We start from the raw sequence: 27,990 nt of genomic DNA on the forward strand, positions 1-27,990 counted from the left end.
AATACAGTGGTACAAAAGCAAACCTCCTACAGTATCCATAAAGGTTTCTCTCATATTGATATCTAGACCTCTCTCCACAACTAAGAATTGAATAATTCCTGTCCAGCAAAGCAATGTATTGACCCTTCTCCTGTTCTGGGTTGGTTTTTATGCTGCTTGTTTACTGCTACTATTGCAGCAAATTCAGGCTGACAGCCTCAAAAAATATTCAGGCTGCCATCAAAATTGCCTTAAGATCACTCTGGCTGCACTGGTATTTTATACCTAAACAATAGATTTGTTGTAAGATTTCTTTATTCACCTTCAGTTTGTTTTTATTCCAGATCTGCTCCCTCTTCACCAGAAATTTCACCCCAGTCATCACCTCGACCCCACAGGCCCAACAGTGACCGTCTCTCCATCCTGACTAAGCTGGTTCGAAAAGGAGAAAAAAAGGGGCTCTTTGTGGAGAAAATGCCTGTGAGAATATACCAGGTACAGCACCCTGAAAGTGGCAACTAAATTCTGCTCATGTAAAATGTGAGCACATAGTGAGAGAAACATAATAACTTGTAAAGGTTACCTTGAAGTAATTCCCTCGTAGCAAAAGTGGAAAGCAGTTCTGGATTCTGACATAAAGTTACTAACAAGCTATTTAGTGATACCTAAGCTTCACTGTACCTTCTCACAAAATTGGTTCATAAATTCTTTGCTTTGAAGAAACTGCAGGCAGATGAATCAAACATGAGATCTGGCAGCAGTCAGCATGCAGGCAGGGAGAGACAACAGCAGAGAAGGTGCTTCATTTGGAGTACACTTGAGAAGTAATGGAGATGATGGCAAATTACAGTGATCCTCAAGTTCTTGAGTCACAAGAATGTAGAAAGAGGAGGAGCAGTGAAGAGAGCCTGCATCACACACACAGGGAGAATAAACTCTGCAGTCTGTGTCTGGCCCTGTTTCAGGTCATTAACACTCACTTTGGGTATTCTTGTATCTGGAATTGTATTATTACAATGAGCAGAACTTGGCTTCAATTTTTTCTCATTTGAAAAAAGTCTTGGCATTTAAATACCTTATTGTGGCTGCAGCTTGTAATTACACCAGAACTCCTTGCTCTCTGCATCTAAATTTGTTAGGCAAGCCTTTCGAATTTGAGGGGTGTTCTCTTTGCTTGTTTAATAAAAACAAGCAAAAAATAGAACTTATCTGCAATTTCTTCCTTTTCTCCCTTAATAGCCAAATGATTAAATCCCTCATCTGGTGTTTTGTAATATCTTTGAAAGAAAATCACTGGTTTTATACCAGGTCTTTTAAGTCTCCTATATGTATTTTTCCCTCTGCTGAAGTAGTGATTCAGAAGGAAAACAGAGTAAGTTTGACACTGATTTTTAAACACCATACATTTACATAAAAGATGAACATTTAGTTAAAGAAGTGTCTTTTGGCAACATTTCTTTTTCCTTCTTTTACTATATAGATGGTGAGAGATGAAAACTTGAAGTTTATGAAGAACAGAGATGTATACAGTAGCGACTACTTCAGTTTTGTGCTGTCATTAGCCTCCCTGAATGCTGTAAGTACCTGAATTTTAATCTTAGAGTGTTCAAAGTATGTTGGGTAAAATAGCCACAAAAGCTATTTGGGTCAAACCAGGAAAACTGGAAGAGTTGACATGATTTTGCTTTTCCAGACAAGCTGTTCCTTCTCTCCAGTAATTTTTGATGCTGATAACATCTATCTCAAAGCAAATTCCAGCCTCCTTTTCTAGTACTTGGGAGAAACATAATTTTGCCCGAGTAGAATTTATTTCATAAAACATACCTTTTATAATAATGCAAACTGAGCTGTAGAGGGACAGAAGTCCCTCTCCATATGGAAGGTCCAAAAGTTGGTGTTAATTACCTCAAAGTTGATAGAGTTTAATTGGTAATAATTTCTTAATTAAGTTTTTCTAAATGGAGTCATAAACAAACAGCATTCATTAAATTTTTGAAATCCACAGATCTTGGCCTTACAGCAAGTTTGCTCCTGTTTAGCATATTTATTAAGTAGCACAGTCAGCACTGGAGACTGACCTAGCACAGAAAAATGCTGTGGTTTGTTTTTTCCAAGTGAAGAAATAACTTGAGTGGAACATGTTGATATGTTTAAGAGACAACATGTGTGCTGCAGGCATCCTTCTGCTCTGGAGTGAATTTGATATTTCTTTCAGACTAAGGTAAAGCATCCCTATTATCCCTGCATGGCAAAGGTGAGCTTACAGCTGGCAGTCCAATTCCTCTTCCAAACCTATCTGCGAACCAAGAAGAAACTCAGGTAAGGCAAACAAGAAACATGGTTTCGTTTTGGGAGGTGTCTTTTCCTCTTGGATTACTGATAGCTGTCCCTGTTTTGTTGAAGGGCTGATACAGAAGAATGGATTGCCACCATAGATGCACTGCTCTCCAAAAGCATTGATGCTTGTCAGTGGTTGGTTGAGTATTTCGTTGGGCCAGAGGGCCGGGAGCTTGTAAAGTAAGTCCTGGTAATTCTGTCTGAGGTGTTTTGTGTCTCATGTCTGGATAAAGCTTCCTCTTAATATGATCTGGCCTATACTGATGTATTCCCAAAAAGTTGACTCTGCACATTCTTTAAACAGACACTTTAGACAATGACTTGGGGTTTTATTTCTAGTATTTTCTCTGTGCAGCTTTCTGAGAATGCTGAAAATCAAATTAGATAGTGCAGTGTGCACATGGAGGAGGATGCAGGTGATGAAGTCAGTGAAAGGACTTGAAATATCTTTAAGTGTGTGTGGTCAGCCCTGCAAGTGGTGGGAAAGGACAACATGGTGAAAGTGTTGGGGAGTAAAGTAAATTAAATACTTACCTGACAAAGATCACAGGTAAACTGGAAAGATTTTCTTCTTGCCAACTAATAGGTGCTTTGAAAGCAAATTATTAGAGATTTGACATGCTGAAAGAAGTTTGTTAGTGTAAAGAAAATATTACCTTTAATGTGCATGGAAAAACAGCATCCTTTGAGAGCTTTTTTTAATGTAAATAAATAAATATATTAATAGGGATATTATAGGCCTCACTACAAGCAGGAGTGTGTGAATGGAAGTTAAAGCTTACCCACAAAAGTACAATACAAAATTTATCTGGACTATTAAAATAATAAATACTAAACACCACATTTAATCTCAGCAGCTGTGTGTACATGTTGACTCCAGTTCTCTTTGCAGCTTCACCTTTTCTCTTCCAGGACTTTCCTCCTGGAATGCAGTGTGAGGGAGGTGAGAGTTGCTGTGGCCACAATCCTTGAAAAAACCCTCGACAGTGCCTTGCTTTATCAGGAGAAGGTCAGTGAGTGTCACCTCCTCTCCAAACACCCCTCTGCTTGCCTGAGTTTTTAAGCACTAGACAAGTCTTCACATTAAAAAAAAATACTTTTTTTTTTCCACAGTTAAAAACTCTACATCAGTTACTGGAGGTGCTACTTGCTCTACTGGATAAAGATGTACCTGAAAACTGTAAAAACTGTGCTCAGTACTTTTTGCTATTCAATAACTTTGTACAGAAGGTAAGAAAACATTGTTTTTAATTTAAATTTTAAAAGAAACAGTAATAAAGCAGCTAGTGATCCTTATTCATAGAAGGGTTTCAGCACAGTAAGACTCAGAACTATTATTGGGAGTAATCAGGTTTGTTTTGCTTTGTTTTGTTTTTTAAATATGGATTAGGATAAAATCACACAAAACTATACCAGCAATATGTACCAATGGAAGATGTAATTTCCAGTGTCTGAATTTTGATTGTCTCTTTTGAAGGGTTATATGGGGTTTTTCTTCAAAAAAATTACATATATGTATATATTTAAAAAATTAAGCGTTCAGGATTTTATTCCATGGGAGCAGAATAACTGACTGAATTTACTATTTCTATTTCTCTATTCTTTTTGCCTTCTTTTTTTCTTGTAAGACATTTATTGTGCATCTGCTGATTCTGCTCTGGTTTGTGTAATGTGCTAAGTAGAATGAGACAGCTCTTTAGCAGTGCACCTTATTGATCTGTGTTGGGTTATTATGGGGGTTTTAGAGTGGAAAATGCAGGTTTTAGCCTGTGCATTTTACTTTTGCTGTCTTGAGCACTAATTCTTCACCTGCACAAGGAAGGTAATTTGTTGTTTTTGTTTCACAGCAGGGAATAAGGGCTAGCAGTCTTCTCCTCAGACACTCTGCTCTGAGACACATGGTCAACTTCCTCCTTGGCCCCAACAGGCAGAGCAACCAGGTACAGTTGTGTTGTGCTGTATTTTGGCCATCCCCATGTTTTTTGTGATGTTTAAATTATGAAAAAATACTTTTCATATGATAGAATAGGCAAATCCTTCAATTATTCTCTAAACCTCATGCAAGTGTGAGCCCACCTTTGCCTAGTTAGCATGGAAATAACTCTTTGCCAGAAGTGAGTATGATATCTTTGATAATAATAAAAATTTTACCCATTCCAAAGTATTGTACTATGGTGAAGGACTGTAAGAACATTATTTGACTTAACAAAGTCAATTAAATAAACCAAAGTTAATGAAATCTGTCTTTGGCTCAAGCAGAACCGCAGGTGGAGTTCAGCACAGGCACGTGAGTTTGGATATCTCCACAACACTGTAGCACTACTTGTCTTGCACTCTGATGTCTCCTCACAAAGAAATATTGGTAAGAATTGGTTTTATGTCTTTTGGTGATTTGGCATTTCAGTTACATTGACCAGGAGTAACTTAATATTAGTGAGGAAAATACAGTAATTTTGAATTTAAGGCAGAAATGGTGATACAAGTTTGATTTCTTCTGATTTTGCTGTAAGTGTATTGAGAGGCTGTGGCAAGCAGATAGTATTTTAGGGGGATGACAATCGTGACAGTTTTGTACCTTCCTCCCTTCCCCATGTGCCTAAAAGGTCTTTCCTCATGTGAGTGAGTTGAGCTGTGTTGTTGGCTGAACAGACTCACAGGCTGTATTTTGTTTAGACTTCTGCTGTCTTTTGCTAATCTAAAGGGGAGTATTTATACTAAGCTACTGTGAATAACAAACAATTAAACACTCTCCTACTTACTTCTTACAAGAGTCAGAAATATCCAAATAAAGATAATAAAGGAATTAGTTAAAATCTGCAGTTTCCTGAATGAGGAATTTGATGTTGTCTTTTAAAAGAATAACTTAATTTCTGTCTGAGGTTCAAAGAAGTCAAAAATCAGAATGTAACAGGACAATTATAAATATTCTGGAGATGATGAATGTGCAGGAGTGATTGGAAGTAAAGCTAAAGCTAAAAGTATTGATAGTCTGTGGACATTTTGCTTTGTACTTCTTGCAGTTCTTTTGTCTGCTGTCACTACAATAAGTGACATTTCAGTGTGCAAGAGATTTGTTACTTGGAGTGCTAGCACTCGAGCTATAAACTAGTTGAGATGAGTGTAATGAGGGATTTCATGGTGCCAGATGAGCAGCAGTGTGTTCAAGGTGTGTTAGAACAAACTAATCTATGAGTGGATTGTTTTTGTATTTGCTATTATAGCTCCTGGTCTCTTTAAGCAGCGTCCACCTCTCAGCATCACCGCTTCAGGGCCACTTCTGGCACTCCATGAAGAAGTGGAAGCCTTACTATTCCTGTCTGAGGGAAAACCCTACTTAATGGAGGTATCTGTTCTAAATTCTGTCCTGCTTGAACCTAAAATCTTATCTGATGTATTCCTTTGGCACATCCTTTCAGAAAAAACACTGAATATCCAAAAGCAGTGGCTATTTTGAGCCTAAACAAGAAGGCACCTTTAATTTCTTGACCTCTTCATATTGTAGTTTATCCCTAGGCTTTGGGGCCTGGTTTCTTGCACAGTCTGATTTTATGCATATTTTGCAAAGGCCTGTACAGCTTTTTACCATATCAGATGCAGGTGCTAACTTGAGTTGATCTGACTTAATGGATGATTCTCGACCAGGCCCTTGGAGGTGGGCATCAGGAGCTGAAGGAATGCTGTGAGGGCTCAGGTTCAGCCTCCTGGGATATGCAGGCACTGGGAAAAAGAGCTGCATCCTTCTTGGGAAGGACAAACATTGTGTTGCAGATTATTTTCTGGAAGACAGCTTTGTGTGAAGGGTGTGCTGTGCCCACAGGTGATGCACGCGCTGCGGGAGCTGACGGGGTCGCTGTCGGTGCTCATGGAGATGGTGGTGTACTGCTGCTTCTGCAATGAGCACTTCTCCTTCACTGTGCTGCACTTCATCAAGGTACACACAAAACCAGCCTGTCCCATCAGTGATTCTCACAGGCTTTGGTCATCCAAAACCTGTGGCTTGTGCGTTGTGACAGCACCGCTGAACAATCAGTGCAGTTCGTTGGATTTGGAGGGGGTGTTGGGATTTAGGTTTTCTTAAGTCTTTACTGTTTAAATTAATGAATTTTTAAAAATCTGTAAAGCTGTCTTGGAATTCTTTGTTTCATCAGTGTATTTTGCTATCTAAGTAACTTTGTTCTTACATGCAGACTCAACTGGAAACTGCTCCACCTCATGAACTGAAAAACATATTCCAGTTACTCCATGAGATCCTGGTAGGTGAAGGGCAAAGACTTCTACAGGATAGATTTTGTGTTGATGTGTAATGAAAAAAGTCAGGATTGCATTGGTAATTTCAACATCCACACATATTTTAATCCTTCAGTTACATCCTAAATTTCTGTCTTGATAATCCAGTGAGGTGAAACTTCACAATCTTACTTGTTTTACTTGTGGGGGTGGATAACACCATTCTGTAGAACAGATACAGCATCACACACAAATAAACTGATACTTTTCTTTCCTAACAGGTTATTGAAGACCCATTACAAGTAGAGCGCATCAAATTTGCCTTTGAAACTGAAAATGGATTAATAGGCAAGTAAGCCAGTGGGTGAACACTCCTGTCCCCTACTGACCCTGATGGTGGTGGTGGTTCACTCCATCTCCTGGTTCCTAATCCTCCTAAACTGTTCTGCTTCTCAGGGAAAAAAAACTTGACACATTTGATTTAGCCACTTTCACTCAAAAAATGCTCTAAGAAAATCCAAAATAAGCATTGGAATGTTATAGTGACAGCAAACTAGAAAGGAATTGAATTGGGAAGGAGAGCTAACTTATTTAAATAAGGGGCAGATCAGGGTGTATGTGTAATTGGTGGGAAGAAAAGTACCTTTGATTGCCACAACAGAGGAACTGTTTGAATCCTGTAACCTTAATTTTTATTTCCTACACATCTCAAGAGACTGCTGGTCTTTTTGTTTTGTCAGCATCCTAATTACCATAAAAAGAAGCTGGTTCAGCACAGCAGGATGCTTGCCCTGCTAACTGCAGTAGAGCCTCACAGTGGGACAGGTGCCTCCCACCTGTTGCTGCTCTTACAAAGTGTTGTCTCTCCATTGGATACAAAACTTTACTGAAGTTACTGAAGCATTCAAAAGCAACAGAAAAATCCCAGAAGTAATGAGAGCTTATTTCATGTGCATCAGGAGAAGCAGCTTTGGTGTGTAAATGAAATGTGGGGTAACACAGAGAGCCCCTCTGATGGGTTAGTGCAGCTCAGGTAATTCTTTCATGGCTGTTTGAGTGAGGAGCTGCTTCAGATTGTGGCTTTCACCTTCAGTTATTTTGGATTCTGATTTAGTGAAAATAAAAATTTAGCTTTGTTCCTTATTTCTCTCATCAGTGCTCCCCTGTTTAGTAGTTTGCATGTATGGCTGATGGCAGAGAAGGAAATATGCAGCAGTCTATGAGAATAGCTAAGTGATTATTTTAATTTCTAGATAAATTGGTCCCAGTTGACCAATTCTGTGCTGTAACTTGGGCAATACATGACCTTTTTTTCCTCTGCAGAGAAGTGCAAGTGTTTAATTGGATTTTTCTGTTGAAGGCTTTGAGAACTGCCCTAAGGTTTGGGAGTGAAAGTTGCAGTTTTACCCTGAAGTTTGCTCACAACAGCACTGAACAGCATCCCTCACACTGACTAGTTTTAATCCAGGAAAGGGAAATCAGCAAATAATAGGTTTTGGTGGTCCTTAATAGGATGTTTGTGCATAATTTGTAGTACAGCAGTGCTGTAATTTTAATCATCTGCTCTGCTTCAACAGTATTAGAACTGGCAATTTGCAGTTCCCAAACAATTTTTGCCAGCTTTGGAGGTTTCACTCCAGTGTTCTTTGCTGACTGCTATGGACAGAGCAACTTTTGAGTAGCAAATCTGATTGGGGCAGCTCCATGGAAATTTTTGTGCTTCTGCTCAAAGAATTTTGTTAAAGAGGTGGGAATTCATGGTGCAGAAAACTTCCTGGTAGGAATGGCCTGGGGTTTTGCCCAAGTCTGCCATGGATCAGTTTCATGGCTGTTGAATTCTGCTATGCTTGTTTATGTGAAGAAGCTTTAAACATTCCTCTGGCTTTGCAAACTTTGATCCAGGTAGAAGCTGGTGATCTGGTTCATTTATGGGGGTTTCAGACAGTTTTTTTTTTTCCTTCAGACAAATGTAACCATAGTGATTATCTAACATAGAATGGATTATAGGGGAAGAATAACTGCATTAGGGCTGTTTAAAATTCAGGTACTGCATTTGAAAGATCAAAGTGAAAATGCAGCAGTTCTATTTTTAATCCAGTAGAGTTGTGGAAGTACTCAAGACTGCCAGCACTTACAGCAGTGTGTTAACACAAATACTCATGCTAACATCTGTAGAAACAAAATCTATTCCCTAACTTAAAATTTTAGCTTCATCTTTGTTTCCAGACTGGCTGGTACATGGAAATGTGGATTGTGGTTTCTAATCCATGTGTTTCTCCCCACAGCCCTGATGCACCACAGCAACCACGTGGACAGCAGCCGTTGCTACCAGTGTGTCAAGTTCTTGGTTACTCTGGCTCAGAAGTGAGTAATGAAAGTTTCAGAGTCTCAGATCCCTGCCTTGGGTCCCTCTGTGATTGTTACAAAACCTACTACTCCAATTTTTTAATCAGTTTTATCCTTTGTTACTGGTGCAAAATTGCAAGTGCCAGTATGAAGTGAAATCTTTACTGGTTGGTACCTTGAAATCTTTACTGGTTGGTACCTAAAGGGATTTCTCAGGTAATAAATGGTTGCTGTTTATAAAGAAAAAGGCCATTCTGCAGAGCAGGAGTCTGACATTAACACCAGATAAGCATAGGGAAACTGTTCCAGATTTTTGAAATATCATGGTTCCTAAATTCTCTTTGTTTAGAACTTGGCATATGTCCCAATAAAGCATAATTCTGAAATATGTAAACCTGTGGGATAGACTGCTTTGAATAAATTTTACTAGGCATTACTGCTCTTGCTAATTCAATTAACAACAGGGCTGTAGAGTTTAAGTTAGTTTGCAGTGATAACAGTGCACACAGAGGGCAGCAGTGCAAAGAGAGAGGAGTCTTTGTATTTTATTTTTTTTATGTTGGCCAGAATGCCTTGTTCCTGACTAATGAATATAATTTCAATTCCCAAGGTGCCCTACTGCAAAAGATTACTTCAAGGAGAATTCACACCACTGGAGTTGGGCTGTGCAGTGGCTACAGAAAAAGGTAATTTGGCTGTAACAGGGAAATTGTCCCTTGTTTACAACAATAATCATGGATGGATAATCCCCATCCTCTGTATGGCTCTCTAACATGGCTCTAAAGACAAAATACAAGCTCCTTCATTTTTTACAAGAACTACTTGGATGCAGCTAAATCTGATGCAATGCCAGTACTTCAGTATCCCCCCACATGTTTCAGGCATAAATGCATTTACAGTGAATAAAACCAAGTGTGAATGGTTACAGTGATTATTCTTTGCTATGTGGGAAGCTTTCAGTGCCACTGTATTTGTGTTGGAAGGCTTCAGTTTTTTTAAAAAAAGCAGTTTTCCATTGCCTGTGTGTTGAGGCAGAAGAATGTTTAAATGATTGGATTCCTTACAGAATCATCACAGTTTTGCACAAAGCACAGCTGTTGACTGATACAGCTTTTCTTCCCACACATGTAGTGTTTGTTCTTCCCTCTAAACTCAACATAGTTTGACCAATATATTGTTCATAAATATCCAAGGACACTTTGGAAACTTGGAGCTCAGCAGAAGTTGGTTGCTGTTTTTTCAGCTGAGGGACAGTAACTTTTGTGGCTGCATTTAAAATGTCTGTGCCTCAGATCTCCAGCTCAATGCCAGAGGATTCAGGAAGGTTGTTCCAGTCTTAGTTCACCCACCATCACAAGTGATTGAGGCTTTACACAAGTAAAAATCAAATGGCAAATTTATGACTTTCTTGATTTTTCCTGCAGATGTCTGAACATTACTGGGCTCCCCAGAGCAACGTGTCCAATGAAACATCCACTGCAAAAACCTTCCAGCGCACTATTTCAGCACAGGTATGTGTCAGCTTGCTTCTTTTCTTGGAAGCATCTTTGGGTTTGGCAGCTTTAGTCACCATCCCTGGAAGTTAAAAAAAATATGTGGATACAGCACTTGAGGCCATGGTTTAGTGTTGAACATGGTGGTGGTGCTGGTTTGGCAGTTGGACTTGATCTTAAAAGGTCTTTTCCAACCTTAATGATTCTGTGATATTTCAGTGCACTTCAGGCTGTTTTTCCTTCAGAAGCTCAGACCCTGAAAAAAATTAACCCTTGAGTGGTAATAGTGAATACTCACAATTATCTGTGGTGACTCAGCTGTCTCACTACAGCAGCTATTATTGTTTTAAAACAATAATAGTAAAACATGTTTTTTTTAAATAATTATGAAATGAAGAGATCACCATGACCCCTGACACTCTCTTGGACTGTTTCCACCTCAGGACACTCTGGCCTATGCCACAGCCCTGCTGAATGAGAAGGATCAGTCTGGAAGCAGCAATGGGTCAGAAAGCAGCCCTGCCAATGAGAATGGAGAGAGGCACCTGCAGCAGGTAAAATAAGAGCAGATTTCCCCTCTGCTGTGTGGCTCTGGGGGCAGCTGCTCCCTGGGGCTCAGGTCAGAACCATCACTGACCACACACAAAACAACTGTGCATCTTACAAAACTGACTTTGTCCTTCTCTCCCCATCCCTTGTGTGTTTGGAAGGGCTCAGAGTCTCCTATGATGATTGGGGAGCCTAAAAGTGACCTTGATGATGTTGACCCTTAGAGGAGATCCCTGTGAACACAGAACCCAACTCAAACATTCAATGCCTGGTACCTGCTGGAGCTGGAGTCGTGTTGCTTATGCCATTGGAAGTCTGGGGGAGCAGTGGCTTTACAGGACCAGAGGAGATGCTGGAGGAGGTTGTTTCCCTGAAAGATAAAAGCATTTTTTAGCCCTGAAGGCTTCAGATCAACAAATGCTCTAGAAAACTGCATCTTCACCTGCAGTAGCTTGTGACAGTCTAAAACACCGAAACCAAGTTTGTCAAGAAGATTTTATCAAATACACAAACGCTAGTGGTTGAATTTTTATGTGAACATTAAATGAGTGAATGTAAAACTGTTGCTTTTCTGTGATGCTGCAAAAAAAAAATTCTTTTGGTTTTTATACAGGAAAAAAAAAAAAGAAACAGACTGCCCTTATGTATGGAGGGCAAATTTTTAATCTTTCTGATAATATTGAATAGAAATATTCAAATTTCTGTAAAGATGTGTGATGACTTACATTTCATTGTAAAATATTAGTTAAAGAATGGGTTTACATAAGGACTTCTGTATTTAATATGTCTCCCTGCTAATTTGTAAAGCTTGTGATGAGAAAGATCAGCAGGATTGCTCTGTAAGAAGAGTGATTCCTTACAGAATGATTTGGTAAAAGAGCTCTGGAATGAGTCATCTTTCCCAGTATCTTTCCAAAAATCCTTCAGACAGCTGGGAAGGGCAGTAAAAGACAAGCTTTGTTCTCTAGGTATGCAAGCATTTATTATTTAGGGATGTTGGTGAATTAAAAAAAAAAAAAAAAAAAAAGTTAATGAGTAGTTTGAAAGAAAAAAGCACTTTAAGAAGGAATTTTGTTGCAGTTTTACTCATTAAATTTTTTTAACCTTTGGAGACATATTGAATAAAATGTAGTCTCAGTCATGGATCTGCAATCCACTTGCTTATGCTTTGAAATTACTGAGAAAGTTGGTATTGGTTGTATATGATGAATAATTCCTTGAGTGAGCTGGGAACACTGTTGTTTATAGCAATTTTAACACAGGGAAAGAAAGAATTGGCTTTGTTTGTATTTTCACTTGACCAGGCAACATTTAAAATATCACAGCTCTTTTAATTTGCTCACAAATAACTGGAAACCAGTTGGGATGATTTGAGCACAGTTTTGTTTTCTATGTCAAGTGCAGTTCAGTGATTTCTGGCTCTGGATTCAAGCTTCTTTTGTGCCAACTAACTTCATCTTTTGTACATTTTGTGTTTGTCACATTTTCTGCACTGCTTTTTGCCTTTATTTATGGATTCTGCCTTACTTTAAAAAAATTATATAAACAAACATGCACAGAAATGGGGGACATCTTAAGGAGTGCCTGGGTACCTCCAGAACAGACAAATTTGCCAAGTTAAAGGCACAACCAGCCAAAAAGTGCCTTTTTTTTGTTTCTTTTCACACACTGCTGCCAAAACACAGAGCAGCAGACAGCTTTTCACTGTTGTGCACTAATATTGAAAGTAACCAGTCATTTCACTGTTGGAAGTAACCATGGGATGTGATGTCAGCTGTACAGCTTTGTAACTTATTGCGGGGTAGCAGAGCCGGCGTCACGGATTGCAGGGGGCACCGAGTGAATCTCTCACTTTCCTTTTCCAAACAATGTCTTCACAGACACAGGGCAGAGTTAGCATTTTATAAATGTTTCTGATGATGTGCTGGGACATTTTAAATGTGACACATTTCAAATTAATTTTGAAACTAATAATTTCTTACGGACACCCCCTTCCTTCCTTTCCTTTCCCCACCCCCAAATGCTTTGGTAATGGGTCACAAATCTTCCCAAGGTCAGTACACAGTGGTGATGGTGATGGGAGAAGCTGGTCATGTTCCTATGGGTTGGCACCATTGTCACTTCAGGTTCCTGTTATTTCCTATGGAAACAACATCCTCGATAGCTGCAGGCCCAGGGAAGCATTGGTGGGAGTTGCATCAGGATGGCTTCATCACCACTGTGTGCTTGAAACCAATACAAACTTTTTCACAGTTCTGCTCATGCTTGTACAAAGTCAGTGGTTATAATTTGCAATAAGATAATACTTGGTCACTTATTTTTGTTTCCAGCTGCTGTCATTTGAACCTGCTGAAGATTATTTTTTGGAAAATAGAGTTCAAGAAAAAAAAAAAAAAACTCAAAAAAAACCACCTAGTTTTTGTGTAAATTGTGATGCATTTATATGTTGTAATTTTTACTGCCAATCTTTTTGGATGAAAATGTTTTTATACAGCTTACAAAATGTTCAGTGAGGAGCAGCCACAGCCTGCCTGTGAGCACTCGGGGAGATATTGTCCAATTAATGCATAGACATTTGGCACTGGAAAAATAGGCAGTCTTGATGAACAGTCTTGGGATTCCTGGTCAATGGAATAAAGTTATTCCTTTCACAGAAAACTAGTGTAATCTTTAGACTGTGCACACGCTCTTGTCTTGTTGATCCTCTTACCCTGAACCTCCCTGGGCCAGCCCTGCCAGTGCTGAGCTCCTCAGGGGTGCCCTGATTGCTGTTTTGGCTCCTGTCCAGAGCCACTGGAAGCAGCTGAGGAGCTGCCCTGCTGTATCTCCTTTTGCCACAGCATGTGCTGGGGCACTGTCCCATCTGTAGCTCTGTGCAGCTTCCCCTGACCTGGGCAGTGATTTACCCTGGCCACGCTCACAGTGATGGATTAGAGCGGATTTTGTGTGTCAGATCTGAGATTTGTGGGTGAGCTGGGCGTGAATTCATCCTGCCTCCCACGGGGGCAAGGGCAGAGAGGTGCACAAGCAGCTGGTGTTCCATTTCTCACTCATTTGGGAACCAGGAGCTACAGCCAGGGCTGCCATCCCCACTCTGCCTTTGTCCCCTGCTCTAAGGACAAGGACTTTCACTTTTCCAGCCTCTGTTCTCCTGGGAGCATGGACTGGGCATTGCAAACTGCTGTCAGGACTGGGATCAGCATCCCTGGGATTAGCCCTGCTCTCCTGAATGTCAGCTTTTCCACCTACCCACCTGCAAGGCACAAAGCAAGGGCTAATCTTTTAATATTGTTTCCTTCCACCAAGATTATGAAGGCTTGAACTGAGCTGGGGAAGCTCTGCCTGGCTTATCAGGCATGGAACATGCTCACACCTTGTGCTGATCCTCCCCTCTCACAGGGGAGGCAGCAGAGCTGAAATCCTGATGTGTGTTTTGAGAGGTGACAGCCCAAGGAGTCTGCTGAAAAATCACCCTCGGTGTCAGAGCTGTCCAGCAGCTCTCAGGCTGACATCCCTTTTTCTTTTCTGCCTCTTTGTGCAAAACTCAGGTTCCAGCTGATGAAATTGTGGGCTGTAATTATGTCCATGTTATGTAATTACATGTTTGGATTAGGGTTGGGCTTTTGCCAGCTTTAGGTAACAAGGTAGAATTAGTTTCAACCTTTCAAAGTGGTGTTTTGTGCTGGGTTTGTCTTCTCTTGCCAATTAAAGCCAGAGTAACAGAGCTGCAGGGGACTTTTGGATGGGGAAAAACACCCAACCCAGCCAAGTCTGACAGGTTAACCTGGAGCTTGAGGTATCAAACTGCATTTTTTTTGTCTATCCTCAGATAACACCACAAAAATTATATATTGTAGTAGCAGGAGGCTGCTAAACACTGAGAATAGTGAGACCAGCTCTGGTGGCTCCTGGTGCTTCTCAGCCTCTCCCTGCTGTTGGCATCTCTCTGAGCCAAATTTTGTCTCCTTCCTGGGGCTCCAGCCCTTCCAAAGTGAAGGAACAACAGCAACCCAGGCTCAAGGGCATGTTCCCAAAGCTGGATGATGTTTGTTTCCATAACTGGAAGCTCTTGCCCTGCACCACTGTTGTTAAAACAAACTTCTGGTGCTGTGTGTGTGGACAACACAGTCCCAGAGCACAGCCCAGCTGTGGGCAAGGATGCCTGTGCTGCCTGTGCCAACTTCCAAAGGTGCCACTGTCATCCAGGAGCACCTTGGATCCCAGGCAGGGGTCAGATCCAACGTGGGGCTGCTCACCAACAAAACTGAGCTCTTTGGGGGAGCTGCTGGATGGGTCCCCCTTCCCTCTTCCAGACCAGGTCCCCAGGGGGATGTCTATGAAACCAGACAACACAGGTCTATGAATTTTATTTTAAAAAGACATTTATAAAATGTTCATTTATAAAACTCCAAATAAATATTTACGGTACAAATGTAAAAACTAAGGTGCTATGAAAGCTTTTTCTTCATTCTGGGGATTTTTTTAAAGGAATTACAGCCTCCTACAGTTCTATGTGTCCTGAGAAGACCTGAAACTGTTAACACATAACACCAGCAGATCATTAACTTTGACTTAACAACAAAAAAAGCACTAATGAAGCAGTAGCTGACTGTAGCAATGCAGATAAAAATCTAATTAACCAAGCAGGCTGTTTAAACTACAGCCCTTGCACTTGACTCAAAAGTAAAGAAGTCTCCTAGGAATACCATTAGGCAATTATGGAACTGCCTAAAAATGGCTAATCTAAGATTTTCCAGGTGCTACACAGCATTAGCTGACAACTAATGAGCAACTAACCAGGAAATGAAGGAACAATTCTCACAATACTTTTATCGTTAAAAAGGTGGTGGATTTTTCCTGTGTTTGGTGACAACACCGTGACTTGTTCTGTCAAGGTGTTCATAGGAAGAGCCAGTGCATGGCAGGGAAAGGATTCTGGGATGGCTCCAGTGATGGGACAGGGCTCCAGCTGCATGGGGGATGCTTGGAGAGCTCTGCAGAGGGAGACAAATTCATCCCCACCAGCACGGCAGCCCAAGTGTGGAGGTCACCAGCTGCATGGGGGATGCTTGGATTGTTCTGGAAACCCTGCAAAGACACCGAGGCAGGGCAGCAAAGCCCCAGGAACCTCTGCAGCTCAGCCTGTCCCTACGGCCGGCTCCGGCAGCAAACGGCGACGGCCGCGGCCGAGCTGCCTCCGGGAGCGGCGGCTGCCACGCAGGAATTGTGCAGGGCGTAGGATCCCATGGAGCCAGGGCGCTGGGACAGGGCGTGACAGCCCGTCAGCGTCCAGCCATCCTCACAGGACACTGTCACCTAGCGGGAGGAGAGGCCAGCACGGCTCAGCAAACGCCTGCCCGTCCCCCGTGTCCCCACGGGTCAGGGCGGTGTGACTGCTGCCGCCCAGCTGGATGGGATGGGGTGACAGCCACAATGGGCTGAAGACACCCCAAAGCCCATCAGCCCGGCAGGGGGACAGGCAGACAGGCACAGCACCGGGCAGAGGAGCACGGCCCATCCCTACCTTCTCCTCGGGCTCCAGGGCCGTGTGCTCCCTCAGCTGGCACTCGAGGCTGGCAGTGGGGCAGCACACGGCGTGTGCCATCACCCCTGTCCTGCTGGCACAGCGGCTGGGCCCCCTCCCCTGCCCCACCACGGGCCTGCCACCGGCACCCAGCGCCACGGATGGGGACTGGAAACTGCACCCTGCCCGGGGGAGAGGGGATATTGGCACAGGGCAGCCACGGCAGCATCCCAGTGCACACGCTGGTGCCAAGGATGCCCCAAGAGAGCCCTGAACCTTCCCCAGTCCTGCACACAGCACATGTACCCCCTCCCTGCCCTCCCAGCAACCACACCCACCCTTTCCCCCCAAATCCCAGCGTTTTTCTGGAAGAAACACCCTTGTCCATCAGGCTCAGAGGTGTGTAACCCCGTGTGTTGGGTGTTACCAGTCAGCACGTGTTCTCCTGGCGAGCACTCGGCCCCCTCGGCCGCCGGGGAGCTGGCACTGATCCGGCATTCAGCCCTGGGCCATGTGCAGCACCTGGCGATGGCATAAACCCCCTGGCCGCGGAAAGCGCCGTGTGCCACGCACTGCTTCTGCCCGTCCTTGTCCTGAGCGTGGGCAGCACAGTGTCACCGGGGGCTGGGGACACCCCTCCGGGCACCCCGGGGCAGCACCTCTGCTCACCTCCATGTGCTCCCCCAGCCGGCTGCCGCTGCGGGAGAAGCTGGAGCAGCTGAGCATCTCCTCGGTGCTGGAGCAGCGAGCCACGGCCGTGGGACGCCGGGCGAGCCCCGAGCGCGCCGACCACACCGAGCGGCACAGCAGCTGCTCCTCTGCAACGGGGCCGGGGCGTCAGCCGGGGGACACCCGGAGTGACACCCGGAGTGACACCCGGAGTGATATCCACAGTGTAACCCATAGTGACACCCAGAGTGACACCCAGAGTGACATCCACAGTGACACCCACAGTGGCACCCACAGGGACACCCACAGAGTCACCCAGCGCCCACGGCACCGACCAGGCTCCATCTCCGCCCATCCACGCGAACGGCGGCACCCAGGCTCAGCCGTCCCCGGCACAGAGGGACGGAGAACGGCACAAGAGCAGAGCTGTGCCCAGCATGGACAGGCAGCGAGGTCCCCACCTGCTCGCAGCCGCGTGGGCAGCCCAGCCACGCTGTTGGGTGTCTGCAGGCGCTGCTCCGCCGGGATCCACGCCGTGTCCATGGCGTTCTTGGTGGAGAAGAGCAGGAGGCGCTGCCGGAGCTCGGCCAGGCTCAGCTGGGGCTCGGCGCTGAGCAGCACGGCAGCGATGCCTGCAAGAGCACCCCGGCAGTGAGAACCAGCGGGGACACAGCACCTGCACAGCTCCCGTGGGCAGCACGGCTCCAGGGACACGGGAGGAGCCATCGCACGGGGTGCGGGAGCGCTGTGCAGGCTGCGGCGCCCGAACGAGACAAACCAAACCCGGGCGTCGCGGAACACAAAAATGCCCCCAGCTCAGGCATGCCTGGAGCCCTGTGCCAGCACCAGCAAGCGCAGGGCCAGCCCTCCCCGCCCCTCGGAGCGCAGCTCGCCTGCCACATGCGCGGCCGCCTGCGAGGTCCCGCTCCGCGCCGTGAAACACGTGCTGCAGTCGCTGGAGGCGCCGACGATGTCGTCCCCCGGGGCAAACAGGTCCACGCAGCGGCCAAAGTTGGTGCCCAGGGTGCCGATGGAGGCGGGGCGGTCCTCGCTGTCGGTGGCACCCACCGTGATGACCTGGCAGTGACAGCGGAGCACGGGAGGGGTGGCACGGCCAGCCCCGGCCCCAACCCGGGGAGCTGGAGGGGATCCCGAGCCCCAGGAATCCCCACAGCCCGTACCTCCGGCTCGGACGCAGGCGAGTAGAGGCACGCATCGTCCTTGTAGTTGCCGGCAGCCGCCACCACCACGGCGCCCATCGCTGCCGTGCTCCGGCAGCCCGCGTTCAGCGCGGGGCTGCGGCCGCCGGCCAGGGCCAGCAGCACCACGGGCGGCGCCTTCGGCCGAGCCCGCAGCGCCCTGCTGATGGACTCCAGCGCTGCGAGGGACAAAACAGTGTGGCAGGAAGCTCCGGGAGGCACCCTGCTGCTCTCCGGGGCACGGGGTCACTCACCCATGAGGGTCCCGCTGACGGTGCCCTTGCCCTGGCAGTTCAGCACCCGGAGGCTGCGGATGTTGGCGCCCGTGGCCACGCCGGCGTCGCGCCCGCTCAGCACCCCGGCCACGTGGGTCCCGTGGCTGTCACACTTGCTGGCCTGTTTCATGCCCCAGCCCCATTGCATCAAAGCAGGTCTGCAATCCCACAACAGCCCCCCACCTCTTCCCACCTGCATTCCCTCCTCCATCACACACACCTGTGCTACCCTTGAACACTTTCCTAGAAAGAAGCCCTGCCCGACTCTGCCATATCTCCAAACAGACCACCTTGAAGGTCTCAATATTCCCCAGGACCACAGCTCCTGTTGCCCGTCCTGCCCAGCATTTTGGTCCAGGCCAAGTGTCTGCCTTGTCCTGGAAAGCCTCACGAGCCTGCCCAGGATTTGGTGGATAAGGGGGTGCTCTGGCCAGGATGCAGCATGTGGCACCTCAGGACTCACCTGCCTGTGGAAGTGGGTGCCATCCTCCTCGGGGATGCTCTCGAAGCCAGTCACAGTCACCTTGCCCTCGATCTCCCGGTGGCTGCTCTGCACGCTGGTGTCCAGCAGGAAAATCTCGACCAGGTCACCTTTGTCTGCCAGGGATGCAACAGGGGAGAAAGGCAACCACTATCACGGTCACACAGGCCGCCTGGGCTGCTCCCAAAATGCAGCTCCAGACCCGCAGCACCATGGGGCAGAGGAATATTTCCATCCCTCTTCCTCAAAGAGTCGCCCCGCTCATACCCCAGCGCTTACTGGGAGGGCTGTAGGCTCCTGAGCTGGGCTGTGGCGCCACGATTCTGCCCAGGTTCCAGGGAATGCTCTGGGCGAAGACGTAGGCATCCTCCTCAATGTACTTCACGTGCGGCAGCTCCAGCGCCTGCGGGGAGGACACGAAGCTCCTGTTTCCCCCCGAAGCTGGGGCTGCCACTCCCACCAGCGCCCACCGCAGCTGCTGTCCCCTGCCACGTACCGTGTCCAGGATGTCGCTGCTCATCCTCACCAGGAAGGCGGGCAGGAGCTGGAAGAGGTGCAGCAGCTCGGCCCGGTGTCCCCGCCGAGCCGCCCGGGCCTGCAGCCGCCGGACCGTGTCCCGCAGCTCGGCCTCGCCGCCCGCCCGCAGCATCACCACGTAGCGCCCGGGCAGCCGCCACGACGCCTGCGGGGACACGAGCAGCGGGCTGGGGTGCGGGGGACACGCACACAGGAGCGTGGCTGGCCCCCCACCCCACGCTCCTCACCTTGGCGGCGCGGTGGAAAGCAGCGGGTCCCGGAGGGGCGGCCCCGACGGCGGCTTCCCCCTCCCCGGCCGGCCCCAGGGCCAGAACCAGCTCCGCCAGCGCCAGCAGCAGCGCCAGCTCCAGCGCCCGCGGGGACATCCCGATGGGCAGCACCGGGAGACAACGGGACCGTCGGCACCGGGGACGGCACCGGCGGGACCGCTGAGGAGCCGGAGCGCACCCGCGGAGCCGAGGGGATGAAGCGCAGTCGAAGGGCTGGAGCAGGGCTGGGGAGCTGGAGCGGAGCCGAGGGGCCGGAGCGCACCCGCGGATGTCAGGTTCCGAATCCCGGAGCGCACCCGCGGATCTCGGGTCCCGGAGCGCACCCGCGGATGTCAGGTTCTGAATCCCGGAGCGCACCCGCGGATCTCGGGTCCCGAAGCGCACCCGCGGATGTCAGGTTCTGAATCCCGGAGCGCACCCGCGGATCTCAGGTTCCGAATCCCGGAGCGCACCCGCCGATCTCGGGTCCCGGAGCGCACCCGCGGATCTCAGGTCCCGGAGCACATCCGCGGATCTCAGGTCCCAAAGCCCGGAGCGCACCCGCGGATCTCAGGTCCCGAAGCGCACCCGCGGATCTCAGGTCCCGAATCCCGGAGCGCACCCGCGGATCTCGGGTCCCGAATCCCGGAGCGCACCGCAGATCTCAGGTGCCGAAGCGCACCCGCGGATCTCGGGTCCCGGAGCACATCCGCGGATGTCAGGTTCCGAATCCCGGAGCGCACCCGCGGATCTCGGGTCCCGGAGCCCGGAGCGCACCCGCGGATCTCAGGTCCCGAATCCCGGAGCGCACCCGCGGATCTCGGGTCCCGGAGCGCACCCGCGGATCTCGGGTCCCGAATCCCGGAGCGCACCCGCGGATCTCGGGTCCCGGAGCGCACCCGCGGATCTCAGGTCCCGAATCCCGGAGCGCACCCGCGGATCTCGGGTCCCGGAGCGCACCCGCGGATCTCAGGTCCCGAATCCCGGAGCGCACCCGCGGATCTCGGGTCCCGGAGCGCACCCGCGGATCTCGGGTCCCGAATCCCGGAGCGCACCCGCGGATCTCGGGTCCCGGAGCGCACCCGCGGATCTCGGGTCCCGGAGCGCACCCGCGGATCTCGGGTCCCGGCGCGCAGCGGCTCTGCCCGTCTCTCCGTGCTCAGCGCGGCGGGGCGCGGATCACGCCAGGGCCGCCGGCCCCATCCCAGCCGGGCGGGTTAAGCATTACCGGGGCCGGGGGAGGGGGCGCGGGGCGCTGGGGCTGTGGAGAGAGGGCAAATAGGGCCGCTGCTCACCCCCGGTCCCGGCGGATCGCTGGGGGCTCTGGCGAGCAAAGCGCAGCCGCTCAAGGACTGTTTTCAGAAAGGGCTGAAAGCTTAATGTGCCTCCTACTGCCTCGCTCCACGAATAAATTCCCGTGAAATCCTCTAATCCTGTTTGGTCACACATCGCAAATGCCCTTTTTGCGGGAGGATCTCGGCGCTTTCCCGAGGGTCTCCACGCCGCTTCCCACCTCTGCCCTCCCGCAGCACCGGGATCCCACACTGCCCCACATCCCCGGTGACCTTCGGCAAACCCCGTCCTTGCTCCCGGCTTTTCAGGGAAATAGGATCATATTTGTGTTTTGGCTGGTTATGTAGAGTTTGTATTTTTATATGGATGTACATGTTTTATACAGATGTGTGTGTTTCGTGTGGATGTGTGTGGTTTGTATTGTACTGGCTGGTTTGTATTGCAATACATTGTACATATATTGTATGGATATATGTTTTACATGGGTGTACATGCTATAATTATGGGTATGTTTTATATGGATGTGTGTGGTTTATATGCATGTTTCTGTTTTAATGGATGAACATGTTTTATAATTATATGTATGGATTGCATGGACGTTAATGTTTTATATAGGTGTGTTTGCTTTATAAGGACGTCTATGTTTTATATGGATGTATGTATTTAATATGGATGTGAACATATCCAACATTTGTATGGGAAATGTTGATTTTTTAATGACACCTCACGTGGGTGCCTGAACTCTGGTTCGGGTAACTGCAGGGACACCAGACCCTGCTTGTCACCCACTCTCCTGCAGAGAGGTGACACTGGAAGGGGTCAGCGTTCAGACACTGATCATGGGGACAAATCTCACTCCTGATTCTTGGCTCAGCTTCCTCAGCGCTGCTAAATCCCACAGCGCACCACTGGGGCCTCAGGAGGCTTCTGAGACAGCTGAGCATGGGGAACAAGTGTCCCTTTCCCTGCGTTTTTGCACAGGGGACAATCCGTGTCCCAGGGAAGGATGGAAGGAGCCCGGAGAGGAGGGAGGGGGTGTCGGAGATCCCCCCAGTTCCACGTGCATCCCCACATGCTGAGGAACACATGAAGATCTTTGCACAAACACCCGGCCCCAGCTCCCGGGAAGGGATCCCACCTCTCACACTCCAGGAGTGAATATCTGCAGAAAGGATATTTTTTTGTTAATTGAGAAATAATTCAGAAATAGCCTAAAAACTGCACCTTGTACAGAAGAGCTCTGTTTTTATCCTGGCTCCCTGCGGGCTTCCAGCGTGTGTGTCTGTGTGAAGGGGAGGAACGAGAGAGCAGAGGGAGCATCACAGAAGATCTGAACAAGGGAAAGGTTCCTAAATCCTTCTGCCGTTCCTCCGGAGGGAAAGACGCGGCTCCGGTGCGCTGGGGTGAGCATCCTGTCGGTAAAATAAAACCTCCCCACCAATTTTCGGGAGATCTTTCGGTGCGCGCACATCTCACGATTGCGGTGTCACACCTCAGAGGGGTCACTGAAATCCTGCGCTGCACCAGCCGGGAATCGAACCCGGGTCGCAAGAATGGGAATCTTGCATGATACCACTACACCACTGGTGCGCTGGCGTCGCTTCCTCCCGCGGGCCACCAAGGGGTCGGACCTGGCCCCGTCCCACGGGGGGACACGCGTGGGTGGCACTGCCAGCCTTTGGGGACGGTGACACGCGTGGGTGGCACTGCCAGCCCCTTCCCGGCCCATCAGCTCCCAGCCGCGGGTCCCTGGGGAGGGTGACACGTGTGGGTGACACTGCCAGCCTTTGGGGACGGTGACACACGTGGGTGGCACTGCCAGCCCCTTCCCCGCCCATCAGCTCCCAGCCGCGGGTCCCTGGGGACGGTGACAGGCGTGCCCCCCTGCACAAGCTGAGCCAGAGCCGGGGCTGCTGGCAGCGCTTAATGCCATGCAGGAATGTCCCGGTTCCCACAATGTTTAACCTCTGCCGGCGCGGGAGCCGAGTCCTTCAGCTCAAGGATGCTGTGCCGGGGATGGGGGATGCACATCCAGCTGTGTGAAGGGAGAGGGGAGAGGGTCCAGGCTCCGTGTCAGCCCCCTCCCCTGCCTCTGCCTGGAGAAACGCTGCTGAAAAACAGATTTATTTTGCCAGAAATGAAAGTGAGTGGCAAGCCATGAGGTAGGAATCTCCTCTGTGAGGAAATTCTGAGAGTGTTCAGCCTGGAGAAGAAAAGGCTCCAGAGAGATTAAAGACCCTTCCAGAAGAGAGACTACAGGAGAGCAGGGAGGAACTTCAGACTGTGAAGCCCTGGCACAGTTTTCCCAGGGAAGCTGTGGATGCCCTATCTTTGGAAACATTCAAAGCCAGGTTGGAGGGGCCTTGGACAGCCTGGTCCAATGGAAGGTGTCCCTGCCCACGGCAGGAGGCTTAGAACAAAATTCTCTTTAAGGTCCTTTCTCAGCCCAAACATTCTGTGGTTCTATAGGTAAAGGCTTCTGGGTCTCTACCAGATTCCCACACTCCATAGGAGAAGTGACACAGTGACATCCTGCCCTGGGCAGTCACTGAAACTCAGAGAGCCATGGCCCCATCCAAACAGCATTCCCAGAGCCACCACACTGGGAAGGACAGGCAGGAGCTGAGTACATGCAATCAATCTGGTAGTGCTTCCTCCTCTCAACCCTGTGACAATGTTTAGCCAACACTGAGCCTTCATTCCCCACCCTCCTGTTGGCCATAAACACCCCAAAGTGCTCCCTGCCCTTCTCCCTGGCTGCTTGGTGACACCAAGGTGAGTGAAGGGTGCAGGAGTGTCACAGGGGTGTGACACCTCAGGTACAGCCTTCTCTTGCACACCCTGCCCTGTACCAGCAAAGCACTCCCTGGGTGGCAAGGGAACACAGGAACATCCTTCCAGGGCTCTCATACTCCCTTCCCCTCGGTGCTGCAGGGCAGCTTTGCCCCACTTCTGTGCTTGAGGGGTTGGAACTCCAGGATTTTGAAGCTCCTTCCACCTCAGTTCTGTGATTCTATGGAATTTGCTGAAGCCATGTGCTCCCAAGCCTCCTGGGGCCATGCCAGGCACAGATCCAGCCCAGCTTTCCCAAAACAGAGCAAGGGACTCTCAGCATCCCCGTGCTGTTGGATCCACTGAGGCTTTGATCCAAACCCAGCTGCCCTGGGGAGGCTCAGCCTCACAGATCCCCACTGTGGCTCCCACCAGTGCTGCCATCTCTGCGTGCTGTGCAGAGCCCCTGTGTTGTCCCTGTCACGGTGACAAACCAGGCTGAGCCACCCACGTGGTTTGGAACAAACGCTTTTTATTCACAGAAATTTGGGGACGGTGGGTGCCAGCATGCAAACCCACCTGCAGCAGTTGACACTGACCCAGCAGACAGTGTGCACAGCCACCACCTCAAGTGCCATCAGCAGGGTTTTGGCTCAGCTGTGCCCTCCTCCCTGTGCCCCCAGGAGAGCTGGAAGCTGGTCCTTGTGCAGGAGGCAGGGGACAGCACGATCTGTCACCTCCACCACCCCTCTCCCTACCTGGAGATACAAAGGCTGCCTGCTGCAGGAGACTCAGATCGAATTTTAATTTCAGCAGAGCTTGGGTAAGTGGGAAAAAGACTTTGAGGACAGCTCTGCCTGGTAAAACCCACCTGCATTGACCACATTTTACTTGCCTAAACCTGATCTTGTTCCAAACAGCACAGCCAACCCTTTCCCTTCCCAAGCACAGTATTTAGCCCAGATCCTGCCCAGCCCAGCTGCTCTGTGCCCACCCAAATGGCTTTGGCAAAGGTGCCTTGTCCATATTCTGTTGAATTCAGGAGCCCTTTGGGTTTGGTGGAAATGACAGCCTGCTGAGTGGCTGGGTGTGCACAAGGGGTGCAGCATGGCACAGGGACAGGCAGGAGCCTGGGCCACTGCACTTTTGGGGACAGCCCCCTTTCCTCCAGGCTGTGACCTGTGTGTCCCCTCCAGACGGTGAGTCCATGCCAAGTGGAATTCCTCCGATTCTTCCCAGGAAATCAGTTTTCAGGCTCAAAGACGCCATCGCTCTCCTTGAGCAGCGCATCCTCCCGGAGCCCGTAGTAGAGATCATCCTCCTCCCCGGGGCCTTTCCGGGGGGCCCGGGGCTGCTCTCCCCCCGCCCCGGAGCTGCCCGGGGTCCGGCTCTGTGGCGTGGGGCTGCCGGGCACCGAGCCCTCCAGGGATGGCGTGTCCATCTCCTCCAGCAGCGATGCCAGCGGGGCGTCCCCCGGGGCGGGGCTGCGGGGACAGGGGCGCACCAAACACGGCTCAGGCAGCATCCCAGCATCTCCAGTCCCCTTGCTGGGTGGCTGGAGTGCCCTGGGATGTCCCTGTCCCAGCCCTCGGTGCCTGCCTTTATGGGACACCTGCCTGACATGGGGCTGACTCCTCATTTCCTGAACCTGCAGCTCTGCACCCATCCCAGCTGTAGTACATTGTGGTGGGTGCCCAAGTCCTATGCCCAGAGCCTGAACAGTGGCCCCCATCACCTTTGGGATGACCCCTCAGCCCTTTGGGACCTCCCAAACCAATGCAATATGGGGTTTGAGGTTCACGTCCCGGGCATCTCATTTCTGTCAAAGTCTGATCAGGAGCTTTGGGGTTATTCTTGTAAGGATGTTGTCTATATTGATAAAATGAAATAAAAGCAAAAGGCAAAACTACAAACATCAAAATGCAAATTACAGCCAAAGGCCATCTAAGTTTCCTCCTGGGAGATAATTTGGTTCAGAGAATCCCTGTGGGTTGAGACACCATCTGGGCTTCAGTGGGGCCAAGGGTGTGGAGGCTCAGTGCTGTGGGAGCAGCAAAAACCTCTCTGCATCCTCTCCCTCCCCCAATCCTGGGGATCTGATCCCCCCATTTTCACCCCACATCCCACCAGTGCCATCCCCAACTCCCCAAGAATCCCATACCAGCTGCCTGCTGCTGTTTCCAGGCGAGGTGCCAGGTCCTGGAGGGGGTCCCCAGCACCCCCCAGCTCCCGGTGGATCTCTGCCCTGGCCTGCACGGCTGACTGGGAGCAGCTGCGGGGTCTGGGCTGTGCCGAGCCTGGGGGTGGAGCTGAGCTCAGCCTCTGGATCTGCTCGTAGGATGGCAGGCTCTTCTCGTAGGGGCTGGTGGCCTCTTGGCTGGGGCAGGGGGCAATCAAGCTGCGAAAGGGATAACAGGGTGCTGAGCAGACCTGGACCCCGTGGAGCTGGGAGACGCTCAGGCACATGCACACAGGGCTCCAGAGAGCTTAGAGCTCACTCTGAGGGAGTGGCTTTAGAGGCCACCAAGGCACTGCCCACACCAGCATCACTGGATGCTCTGCATCCCGCAGCATCACTCAGGGGATCAGGCAGCCCTCGCCTCTCCCAGCCTGATCCCTGTGCTGCAGTAGCTGTCCCAGTGTCACACCCTGCCCTCAGGGCACACACATCACCCCCTGTGGGACCCACCCTGCGTCCTTCTGTGGCAGCACCATGGGTTTGTGGTCCAGGAACCGCTGGGTCTCGAGGTCCGCAGGGATGAACGTTATCTGGGAGAAAAAGAGAGGCAGAGCCCAGGGGCTGTGCTGGGCACCACGGGGACCCTTGTCCTCAGGGTGGGAAAAGGGCCAGAGTGTCCCTTCAGCTGGGTTTAGGGTCTTTTCCCACCATGGATGTTTTCTTTGGAAATGGTTTTTTTGAGGGAAATCGGTAAGGGATGAATGAATCCAGCACAGCCCTGCCCTCAGTGCCTTTCCCCCTGTGGAGTCACACATGTCCCCAAGCCCAGAGGGAGTCCCAAGGCTCACACAGGAGGTCAGTGGTCACACCGAGGGGCCCCATCCTTGAGCCTGGATCACAGTGGCAGAGCCACATCCCCCTCCTGGCTGGGGCTGAGCTCAGCTTTGAGGGGTTTCTGCTTCACCCCAATCCGGAGAACACAGCTGCTTTCAGAGGTCCCGGCTGGTCCTGGGTCCTGAGGTGGCTCCCCCACATTTTGGAGGGCAGCCAGGTTGCTGACAGGCCGTCCAGCAGTGCCCAGATCAGTCCTACAGACGCCCTCTCGGTGGAAAAAGCCCTTTCTGCCAGTTTCCCAGGGCAGGGAGGCGTGGCTGCTCCCCGGGCTGGCAGTGCCCTTGCCAAGGAGACTGGGGGGTGAGGGCTGGCCCGGGGGGACCAGGACCCTCTGACCTCCATGGCCACAGCAGTCCCTTCCTGGGAGCCTGCCGAGCCCCAGACCCCAAGGAAGGGACTGCATGGGAGAGATGAACACAAGTTTTCTTCTTTGGGATTTCTCCCTGCTGCCTGTCTGAAAGCAAAGCCCCAGGTTCGGGGGGTGTGCAGGGGGTGAAGGAGATGGGGCAGGCATCAGCAGGGCACAAACCTCCCAAAACAAATCCCCCTTCAGGTTGCTGCAGGGGGACACTGAGGCACATCCAAGAGCAGGCAAAGCCCCCAAGCCCAGCTGAGCCCTCCAGCCCGCCAGGTGCTCAGCAGCAGGGGGATCCTACCTTTGGGTAGCACTGGCACATGCTCCAGGTGATGCCCACGGCTACGAGCAGGACACCCAGCACACAGAAGGTGATGTAGTACTGGGGCTTCTCCACGCTCATGATGAACATCCCCACCATCACCAGGAAGAAACCCAAGATGATGAACCCGTAGCGGAAGGTCTTCTCCTCTGCCATGGGCTCCGGCGGGGAGAGGCAGCAGCAGCGGTTTTGGGAAGCCCAGCTCAGCTGCTGCCTGCTGAGCACACCTGCAGCGTGAGGCAAGGAGTGGTTTCTCTCTCCCGAGGCTGCCAGGAGCTGAGGATCAGCTGCACGTCGAGCAGGTCCTGCCC

The 27,990-nt window shown here is 49.9% G+C and overlaps 3 protein-coding genes and 1 non-coding gene across 5 annotated transcripts in view; 1 reads left to right on the top strand and 3 right to left on the bottom strand.

Moving 5' to 3' along the window:
- USP24 (ubiquitin specific peptidase 24) overlaps positions 1-13,593 on the top strand; it is a 60,753-nt gene extending 47,160 nt beyond the window's left edge. The window contains exons 52-68 of the mRNA XM_056497429.1: positions 324-474; positions 1,460-1,555; positions 2,195-2,298; positions 2,383-2,496; positions 3,229-3,325; positions 3,430-3,546; positions 4,164-4,256; positions 4,576-4,678; positions 5,538-5,659; positions 6,134-6,247; positions 6,504-6,569; positions 6,825-6,891; positions 8,829-8,907; positions 9,500-9,575; positions 10,314-10,400; positions 10,826-10,936; positions 11,093-13,593. Of these exons, the coding sequence (XP_056353404.1) occupies positions 324-474; positions 1,460-1,555; positions 2,195-2,298; positions 2,383-2,496; positions 3,229-3,325; positions 3,430-3,546; positions 4,164-4,256; positions 4,576-4,678; positions 5,538-5,659; positions 6,134-6,247; positions 6,504-6,569; positions 6,825-6,891; positions 8,829-8,907; positions 9,500-9,575; positions 10,314-10,400; positions 10,826-10,936; positions 11,093-11,155 (1,660 nt within the window). The 3' untranslated portion in view covers positions 11,156-13,593. The remainder of the gene's footprint in view (positions 1-323; positions 475-1,459; positions 1,556-2,194; positions 2,299-2,382; positions 2,497-3,228; positions 3,326-3,429; positions 3,547-4,163; positions 4,257-4,575; positions 4,679-5,537; positions 5,660-6,133; positions 6,248-6,503; positions 6,570-6,824; positions 6,892-8,828; positions 8,908-9,499; positions 9,576-10,313; positions 10,401-10,825; positions 10,937-11,092) is intronic.
- Positions 13,594-13,658: 65 nt separating this feature from the next.
- On the bottom strand, positions 13,659-19,981 carry PCSK9 (proprotein convertase subtilisin/kexin type 9). The gene is made up of 12 exons (XM_056497428.1): positions 19,844-19,981; positions 19,576-19,761; positions 19,359-19,482; positions 19,062-19,195; positions 18,578-18,719; positions 18,306-18,502; positions 18,018-18,201; positions 17,586-17,756; positions 17,125-17,273; positions 16,883-17,048; positions 16,456-16,637; positions 13,659-16,247 (listed from the first exon to the last, which is right to left on the bottom strand). The coding sequence occupies exons 1-12, from the start codon at positions 19,979-19,981 to the stop codon at positions 16,080-16,082; spliced, it is 1,941 nt and encodes a 646-aa protein (XP_056353403.1). The 3' UTR covers positions 13,659-16,079.
- Positions 19,982-22,676: 2,695 nt separating this feature from the next.
- TRNAG-CCC (transfer RNA glycine (anticodon CCC)) lies at positions 22,677-22,747 on the bottom strand. The gene has a single exon. It is a non-coding gene; the product is annotated as a tRNA-Gly (tRNA).
- Positions 22,748-24,442: 1,695 nt separating this feature from the next.
- BSND (barttin CLCNK type accessory subunit beta) lies at positions 24,443-27,980 on the bottom strand. Of its 2 annotated transcripts, XM_056497608.1 has the most exons (4): positions 27,659-27,980; positions 26,619-26,698; positions 26,091-26,327; positions 24,443-25,413 (listed from the first exon to the last, which is right to left on the bottom strand). In XM_056497608.1, the coding sequence occupies exons 1-4, from the start codon at positions 27,833-27,835 to the stop codon at positions 25,173-25,175; spliced, it is 735 nt and encodes a 244-aa protein (XP_056353583.1). In that variant the 5' UTR covers positions 27,836-27,980; the 3' UTR covers positions 24,443-25,172. The 2 variants fall into 2 exon arrangements, with proteins under 2 accessions (XP_056353583.1, XP_056353582.1); XM_056497607.1 differs by lacking the exon at positions 27,659-27,980 and having other exon boundaries at positions 26,619-26,925.
- Between the last annotated feature and the right edge of the window lie 10 nt (positions 27,981-27,990).

Source organism: Oenanthe melanoleuca, chromosome 8, assembly GCF_029582105.1.
Source record: "Oenanthe melanoleuca isolate GR-GAL-2019-014 chromosome 8, OMel1.0, whole genome shotgun sequence".
Taxonomy (NCBI): domain Eukaryota; kingdom Metazoa; phylum Chordata; class Aves; order Passeriformes; family Muscicapidae; genus Oenanthe; species Oenanthe melanoleuca.